This window comes from Arachis duranensis, chromosome 10 (genome assembly GCF_000817695.3).
Source record: "Arachis duranensis cultivar V14167 chromosome 10, aradu.V14167.gnm2.J7QH, whole genome shotgun sequence".
Classification (NCBI taxonomy): Eukaryota; Viridiplantae; Streptophyta; class Magnoliopsida; order Fabales; family Fabaceae; genus Arachis; species Arachis duranensis.
In genome coordinates this window covers 1831941-1841904 of record NC_029781.3, presented here as the reverse complement: position 1 = coordinate 1841904, position 9964 = coordinate 1831941, and the positions used below count along the sequence as shown (strand labels likewise).

Genomic DNA, 9964 nt, shown 5'->3' with positions numbered 1-9964 from the left:
TAATGAGTATTTTTTTTGTATATTTAATTGTCATTAATTTATATAAATTAAAATGTCTAACTTAAAAAAATAGATACATATCTAAAAAATGAAAAAAATATTATTTTTTGTTAGTAAAAAATTTATGTTGCTTTAACTTTTTTTTTGGGATCATATCTTATATTTTTACTATAATTAAAAGTTAGAGGTAAATTATTCAATATAAATTAGTAAAAAAATATAATACTTAATAAATTATCATAATCACATAATTAAAAGGTATAAATTATTTTTATATAATAAAAGTGATATGTTTCAAGAAATATTTCTATATAATTTATTAACGAATATATGAGATATTTATCATAATTTTTATTTTTAATAAAAATATCATTGTATTAAAGTGATGCATTTTAAAGATGTATAAATGAGATTTTTATTAAAAAAATTACAAGATAGCAAATGCAATTTTATTTTAATTTTATCCTTAACATTTATTTTTAATTTTACCTTTAGAGTTTTAATATATTTCAATTATGTTATCTGATTTGACTAAAATTAAATAAACATTAAATTATTTAATTAATAATAAAATAAATTCATTTGATTTAAATTATTTTCTTATTATTTTCTATATCTAAGAATCAGAATGTACTTTTATATATTTTGATTAATAATTCTTAAAGGAATTACTATTTTATTTATTAACATTATAAATTTTTTATAATATTTTAATAAAACTTGATTAATAGATTCTTCTTCGCAATATTTATTTTTAATTTTTTATCAAAAATATATCTTAATTTTTGTCTTTCATCTTTTATATTCATTGATTATACTAATTTTTTTACAGTGTATTTTTATCAACTACATGCATTTTTTCTGTCTTTTTTTATTCTTTTTTAATTATTTTATTACCTTATTTTAATTATTTATTTTACTTTCACTCCTCATATGTTTATTGTATTTCACTTCATCTTAATTTTAATTTCATAGTTAACTTTCGATTATATAAAATTCAATAGTTTCTTTCAAAATATGCTTAAATATATTATCTATTATATACAATTATTAGGATAAACAAACAAATATAAATTGAATATATAATTTAATTTTAATTTAAAATAAAAACTAAATGAATTGTCAGAAAAATAGCAACTACTTTTGTTTTTAATTTTTCTATAATTTATTTAAAGATAAAAATCTCTCAATAACCACTAATATCGCCGATAACAATTTTTTTTTTAAAAAAAATCCTTATGGATCAAAATGTAATTTTTTGATTTTTTGATTTTTTTTAATTTTTTAAACTTATCAACATTTAAGTTGTCTATACATCACTTCTCAAAATATTATGATTTCACAAGTTATAATATGTGGGTAAATCACTTTTATAAAGCAATTTTATGTATATCTTCCAAAGTAAAAAAAGGCTACGTACATGTCTCAATTTATATATCTATGTAAATCAAATTTATGGAGTTCGAATTATGTGTATTCGTAGTGAATCAAATGTATAAGATTTGAATTACTTGGATGGTATTTATGCTACTAAATCGAATGAAGGAGATTCATTTTACAATGAGCTGGATTGCTACTAAACGAGTATAAATCAAACCTTATTGTTTTGATTTAGCATGGACCATATAAATCGAAATTTATAGATTCGATTTAGTAGGGGTTGACATAATTCGAACTCTTTAAATTCAATTTACTTTCGAATCACAATGTCAAGTAATTTGAATCCTATAGATTCGATTTACTATTGATTACCCTAATTCGAATTCATTAAATTCGATTTATATAGAAATATAAATAGAGACAAGTAGGTAATATTTTTAGGTTTGGAGGATTCAGGTAATTTTAGGGTGGTTTTGGTTTATCAACGTAAATTAACCTAATATGTGATATTAGTTATTATTGTATATATGAAAAATGTAACTTATTTATGCATTGTCTGGATTAGAAGAGTTTGTAAGAAAATAAAATGCTGGAAAAAAAATGGATAGAAAAATTAATTTTTTATTGTTTGGATCAACAAAAAAATTAAATGAAAAATATAAAAGTGTATGTGGAGCTCATATAAATTTTTTCTCTTCAAAGTTGCAAAGAAAACTGATGCAGAAGTACAAACATGGGTAAAAAAATATAGAATTAACATTTAAATTATAATTTATATATAATATATAAAAACATTAATATAATTTTACTCTGTTATAATTTTTTCTCTTCTTACTTTTCTTTCCATTCAAGCAAAAGAAATTTTTTTCTCTATTTTATTTTCATTCATTTTTTCTTTATCTAAACAACACACACAAAAATATACTTTTCTTTCCATTTTCTTTCCTCTCATTTTCTTTCTTTCCATTTTCTTTCCTCTTATTTTTTATCTTATATCCAGACAATAGCTTAGTGTTTATCTATTTATCTTCTATTAATATTGTTATAATAAGAATATATGTGACTTTATAGAAATGATATAACCTAAATTTTGATTATCTAAGAATTTATTGAGTGGCTAGAATAGCTCCATGTCACGAACCAATGAATGCTAGTAATAGAGATGATCACAAAAACAGTCGAAACGGGTATTTGCAGGGATTACTCACGTTTTGGGGATAGATAGGGACTCGAGAAATCCTCACGACCTGCCACGCGAAAATAGATGGGGACTAGGGGTCGTAAACGGGTCGAAACCTGTTGGAGTTGGACCCATAACCTACCAAAAAAGATGGGTTGGCCAGAAATTTGAGACCGCCAAACTTAAAAAGCCCGCCTACCCTACACCGCTTAATCCATGGACTTTGGCGGGACGGAGACGGGGCCGGGCAGGCTTATCTTTTGGGCCAAGCTTTTATTTTGTCAGGGCCATTTTTTACATATTTCTATGATGTTATTGATCTACAAGAAGATGAAGATGATAATTGAAAATGTTCTATGTTATATTTTAGATTATATTTTATGTTTAATTGATTATAAACTTGAAGATGTTTAATTATATATTTTGGACAATATTTATTTATTTTGGACAATGTTGGTTTTATTATTTTATTTCAAAAAAATTGGTTTATAATTATTTTTATTACATATTTATAATTAATAAAGACTTTAATGCGTATGAATTTAAAAATTATAATTTTTTTATGTTTTTAGAAATTATAAATTCATTAAAATTGTTGTACAAATATATATTATTTATATGGCGGGCTTTTGGCGAGACAAGGCAGGCTTTCCTGTTTAGCACTCCTAATGGGACACAGACATAAGTACCTGCCACATGAAACCTATTAAATATACGCAAATATAAAATTATTAATTTATTCTAATTTATATATACATAAATCCATTTCTTAAATTTAGTAACTCTAATTTGTGCCTCCAATTCGAATTCTTCCTTTTTCTTTCATACTCATTCTTAGCCTCGATCCTCTCTTCTCTCTCTAACTCACTTTTTCTACCTCTCAAGTTAGTCACTACGTCGCTCAGTATCATCCTAAAAATGTTATGTTATGTTATTATATTGGAATATATTTTTATATTTTATCCTTTTGAAATGTTATTTTTCATAACGAATATGTTATAAATTGTATTGAATTATATTGAATTGATTATTTTATGATTATTATATTATGTTTTTTTGTGTTAATTTTTTTTCAAAAGTTTTCAAAGAATATTCGTCGATATCCGAGGAGATCTGTGTTCCCTAAGGGTAATTAAACAGGAACTTGCAATGACGGAGAAGGATTGGGAGTTTTTTTGTTTTAAATAGGGGTGAAGGATGAAAATGGGGCTTCTCACGCTCACCTGAGTACTCATTATCATATCTAACTAGCAACGGAGATCCAATTTGAGCCGATTTAAGAGGGGACGCGTGGACTTCATCTGCATTGGGCCTTTAAGGTAATGAACCTAAATTGAATTTAGGACCCTAACAATGGATTTTAGTTGATCTTGTTTGCGTTGAGGTTTTACTAGGTTCAAATATATCTTAGATTAATATTTTGAGTAATTGTTATAACAAATACTATACTATTTAATATTATAACACTTAGTATATGTAAAAGTTTGATATATTCACAAGACATTTTTTAATTCAAATTAAAAAATTAATGATCTCTTTTTTAGTTTTAAATATTATTTTTTAATGTAACAAAAAAGTGAAAATAACAATAATCACTTACATAATTAAAATAGATAATCTTGATATATACATGACACTATATTTTTTAACAAAGACAAAAGACCATAAGTATTGCTATTAATGAAAAAATAATCTATTTTAAAGACAAATACAATTTTTTTCTATGAATTTCTTAACTCGACAAGTTGAGGACTAATCTACCACATATTGATGTTCTATTTATTAACGGTCTGTCGCTAACTAATGGATTTTTATACACACAAGGCGAAATTTGAACTCCAACTACTTAAATGAGATGAGCATTCAACTAATCTAAATTAATTAAAACAAATATTAATTATTTTTAATATTTTTAAGTTGTAAAATATTTATAATAATAATTACTATATATATTTTTATTTAAATTTTAATAAAATTTTTTATATAAAATAGTATATTTTATTTTCAATACATCCATGCAAACCATACTTGAACTTAAGGCTTTGTATAGATTTTAAGCTATTAATTTTATTCACGCTTTTTAATTATCAAGCTATAGTTATTTTGTGTTATTATTATTATTATTATTATTATTATTATTATTATTATTATTATTATTATATAACTTTAAAAATATTTGACGGCAATGCACTAATAATAATTGTAAATTAAGGGAAAAGCTCCTGAGAGAGAATTGTATTGCTAATTTTTGAAAACCAGTTAAGCCAATGAAATTCAAATTAAGTGCTCCTAATTACTCTCCCAAATCTTCGCTAACAAACGTGCTTTTACTTTCTTTTTATAAGTTCAAACCTTAACCACCAATTCTCTTTTAAAAAACTCACTCCACGCACTAGAGCTCCCTATAGAAATATCCAAAACCAGCAAATATGGCCAATTTATTCAGAAGTTGTTCATTATTACTTTCGGTTTCCTTGATTATTATATTGTGTGTGCAATCAAGAGTAAATTGTACTGAATTTGAAGTTGGGGGTCACGATGGCTGGATTGTTCCTAAGTCAAGAGACAACGATCAAATGTATAACCAATGGGCATCCCAGAACAGATTCAAAGTTGATGACACTCTTCGTAAGTACCTTCACTATTCCAACAACTTATATTTTTTTTAAGGAAAAGTCTAAGGACCAGCAATTTTATTGTATTTTGGCCAGCATGTAACCAGCAGAGAAAGATGAGTCATTGGATGAAATCTCACACCATCAAATCATCATTGATGGCTAATTGATGACCCCCTAGCATTGTTCTTTTTTTAATTATGATTTACAAAAATATTATTTATAAACTAAAATCAACCATTAAAATTAACAATTAATGAATTTATATATAACTACATATATAATTTAATTTATTTTTAATGTGTATTTAATTTTGGAATATGATTGTTTGTACAAAGGTTTCAAGTACTCTAAAGATTCGGTGTTGGTGGTGAGTGAAGAGGAGTATGAAAGCTGCAGATCCACTAAGCCACTATTCTTCTCCAACAATGGTGACACTGTCTTCAAATTTGAGCATCCTGGAGTGTACTACTTCATTAGCGGAGTTAGGGGCCACTGTGACAAGGGCCAGAAAATGATTGTTAAGGTTTTGGCCGTACATAATCCAAAGCCAGAGCCACCACATTCACACTCACCAGCACCAGCACCAGCATTTACACCTGCATCTACACCTGCACCTTCTCCTTCTCATCATTCTAATGCTGCAAGACCAATCCCTCTTCTCAGCATAACTAACTTGTCGCTCTTTCTTATCTTACTTGTTCCCATGCTTTTTACCTGATTTTTTCCCTTGTATTATTGTCTTATCTATCCTTATGGTAATTACAATTAGTTTCTAGGTGTTTAGTTTTAATTTGTTGTTGGGGTCTTAGGCTGTTTAGTTTGGTTGTTTGAATAATCAAGATTATTTATATTGTTGACAAATAAATTGCAGATTGTTTTTTCTGGTTTCTTAAGAAATTTGCTGTTCATGATATATTTATTATTAGGGTTTTTCTTTTATTAATGTCAGTCTATTAGTGGCTTAATATTAATTATTCCTATCAAGTTACAATCTAAGCAACTATCTAGAAGCAAAACATTGAAGTTGTATATTCCATGTTATATCTAAACTATAAAAAATAAGACTGTTTGAGTTGTATGGTAAAACTTTTTTTTGCAAAAATAAAATTGTTTGAGTTGTATGATTGACTTTTTGTTGAGTCAATTATTTTTTGAAATTATTTTTTATTTAAAATTTTGAATTTAAAAATTTAAATTTAAATCCTAATTTTAAAATTTATTTTTAAAAAAATGAGAGTTAAAAATTAAATTTATAACAAAAATTAATTAATATTAACTAGTTAAAAATTAATTTCTCATATTCATTTTTTTTTGGTTTAGATTTCTCATATTCATTTATTTTTTGGTCTTATGTAAACGGTGAGAGCAATTAGAGCCCATTACTTGACAGGACTCCATTCCCCTTCTTTAAAGAATAATGGGCTTACTTTAGGCCTTGGCTACAACGTTGTAATATGTGTCTGTTTGTAAAATGGCAAAAAAGAAAATTAAAAAAACCCAACAAATACGGCAAAGCATAACAAAACCAATTCCAAACCACCACTATGATCATAGAAAATACCCCATAAGGTCGTAACAAAAGCTAACGTAGAAAAGAAATAACTAATTAAAGGTCTCTCTTGCTAAAAGCCAAAAAAAAAACGTTAGCTAAAGCTTATCTTTAGTAAAAAGTTTTAAATATTTTTATTTAATAAATATAAAATAAATATATTAAAAATTTAATTTTTTTTTATATTTTAATAAAAAAAATNNTGGTCTTTCTAATAAAATTAATAGAATCATAATTAAAAAAATATTAACATGTATGAGAGCATAAGAAAAAAAATGTTACAAAAATAAACATCAAAATTCATGTAGGAACTAGAAGGAACAAAAGTAGTAGATAAAAAATAATAAAATTTATAATGATTTTTTATTGGATAAGCTTTCATTTTGCCAATCTTTTAGTTACTTGCAAATTGTTAACAATAATAATAATGAAAATCTTTATCCATACATATTTTTTCTAAAAATTTTACTTAAAAATCAACTTGAATTAGTATAATAATTAATTTACTAGTCCGTTTTTAGTCGAAATTCGAATTAATGTGAGAAAAAAACACTTTCACCCATATTAAAAAATGGCAACTTTCTTTTTAAGCCTTTTCATAGAGGGAGGTCCCCAAAAAAAAAACCGTTATAACAAAGCATACACCCGATGATCTAACAATCTGAAATTCTATCAAACTTTTAATTTAGGAATTAAAAAAAAGCACCGAAATTAATAGTCTAAGAATACAATGTATATAATAGGCTAAATTTTTGGTCAAATATGAATAAAATGAACATAAAAATCTCATGTCATGTAATTACTCATCCCAAAAGTTTAAGCTGATTTTGGAGTTCATCAAAGATCAAACTCTTAACCTTTCAGATTTAGAATTCTGATAACATGTCATGAAACCACTCATCCCAAAAACTTAAGACGGATAGAAAAATGTAACACTAATGATTATATCTCTAATACTGAATCGAACATTCCTAAACCGCTATTGTATATATTGTACAAAAAAATTTTCATTGATTCTCCATATTTCCTTATTAAAATAAAAATCTGGTTGCTGAAATGGCACCTTTATCATAAGTTGAATTTCAGTTGTGGGGACACAGACAACCACTAATACAGACATACAAACTTAAATCATACATACTAAATAGTAAATACTGATAAATCAGCTTTCAGCAGGTAGGAGTGTCAACTATAGTTGTTAACTATTTTATTTTAATAATTAATCCTCCTTAATCTAAGTGTATCTGTTAAATGTTGTGAGCTGTCATTCTCTTGGAATTCTGGTTTGGATGGTTGTGGATCAGTGGATACCATCATCCACCTTTTCTTGCTCTCCATTAACATTTCCAACTTCCAAGGATAGATTTGTTTATTCCTTAAGATATGGAGGCAAATGCAAGAAGCCAAGACCCACGTGCTAGGAGCAGGTGAGGTAACCACTTAGCATCTGGAGTTTGTGGAGCAAGCTGCTTGCCATCTTCCAAATCCATCTTCACAATATGTTTAATTAGTTTTTGAATGAACCACTTTACTGTATCCATGCATATATCCTCGTTTGGTTTGTCTTAGTCTTGGTTTGACTAATGCATCATGCATCATTGCCATGTAATTTGTCTTGGTCTTTTTTTTCGTTTGCAATGTAATTTCCATTATGCCTTATCTTATTTTGTTTTCTAATAAAAAATCCATTTGCATAATTCATTAAAAGGGCAATATTTCCTTAGAGGTCTAAACTCTAAACATAGGTCAAATTAAAGTCATAGTCATTTGCACGGGAAATGCCCCAATTTGTGCTTATCTATTCCTCAATTTTTTACAATCCTATTTTGTATTGTTATTCAATTATAGGAATCCTCAATCTCTAATATCTGTTTATTCCTTTCTTATAGCTCTAGCAAATAACAATCACCCGATTTAGGCATGGTTTAAACTAGTAAAACCTGCTCAGTCAAAAGGCAAGAAATAAAGCACTCTTGACTAGAATATGTAGCTGAGCTGCGATCAAACTATAATAATTGTTATGTGATAATTGTCCTGATCTTCTTCACCTACTAAGAACCCACTCCATTATCAAACTATAAGGTTCCTCCGGTGCTCCTATAATTTTGCAAAATTTTTAATTAGGTCACTATATTTTTTTTTTAATTGAGTCATTGCACCAAATATTTTTTTAATTAGATTTTTACACTTTTTTTCTTTTTATTTAAGTCTCTATACCAATTCTTTTTTTAGTTAGATTCCTATAAAATTAAGTCAATTAGTACTAAAAAGGATTTAATTGAAAAAAAAAAATTTAGTGTAGGGACCCAATTAAAAGGAAAAAATGTATAGAGACCTAATTAAAAATTTTACGAGACTATAAGGACTAACAGAATAATTAAACCAAACATAAATACAGAAACATAATTATATTTGGTAGACAAAATATAAATAGAGGTATTATATCTTGAGATATTAATATTGTATAATTGTGTATCTTTTCTGATAGAAAGAATATATAAATACTGAACGGAGATATAATTTATTTTTTTACTTTTTTTTATTATTATATTTTTAATTTTAAATTTTATGTAAAAAATAAAGATAAATTAAATTTTTTATTATTTATTCTATCTTATATTTAGTCTAATAATAAATAAAATATAAAAATATTAATTTTTATTTCTTTATCCATCTTTTTTATTTTATTTTTTAATGTCTTATTTTATCATTATTCTCAAAATTAAAGCCAGTCTTAATAAACACGATATTTTTCTATCTAAATTACAACCTCGCATCTAAAAGGGGGATTAGTATAGTCACAAAGAAAAAAAGGGGATTAGTATAGACATGATAATATTACCTAATGTCCTAATCCCATAAAAGATGAATATGACTTACCCCCGAAAATGTACTATCCTACAATTGGTGTTTGACTAGTAGCATATGTCCAATCTACATGAGAAAAACTGCAAATGTAGCTAGAATCATTAAATTATGAGCAGAAGAGGTGAAATGTTGCTTCTTGCTTGTTGAATGTTGAGCATTTGCTCAAGTATGAGTGGTTAGTCAAAAGCAAAAACAGTGTTCAGGTCGAACTTGAACAAGTATATTGCCATTCTACTCTGCCTCTGCCATCAGAATAACCTCTTTTTTAAAACTAGAAAAGCACTATAGCCCATTCCTTCAACTCTGCAACACTGCATATATTGCTGAATTTGAGTAATCCAATTTGCAACACATTGTAAGCGCATGGAG

The 9964-nt window shown here is 26.2% G+C and overlaps 1 protein-coding gene across 1 annotated transcript; it reads left to right on the top strand.

Moving 5' to 3' along the window:
• Positions 1–4989: 4989 nt before the first annotated feature.
• Positions 4990–5897, top strand: LOC107468234 (mavicyanin-like). Its single transcript, XM_016087489.3, has 2 exons — positions 4990–5188; positions 5514–5897. Exons 1-2 carry the CDS (start codon positions 4990–4992, stop codon positions 5894–5896), a joined length of 582 nt encoding a protein of 193 aa, XP_015942975.1. The 3' UTR covers position 5897.
• Positions 5898–9964: the final 4067 nt, after the last annotated feature.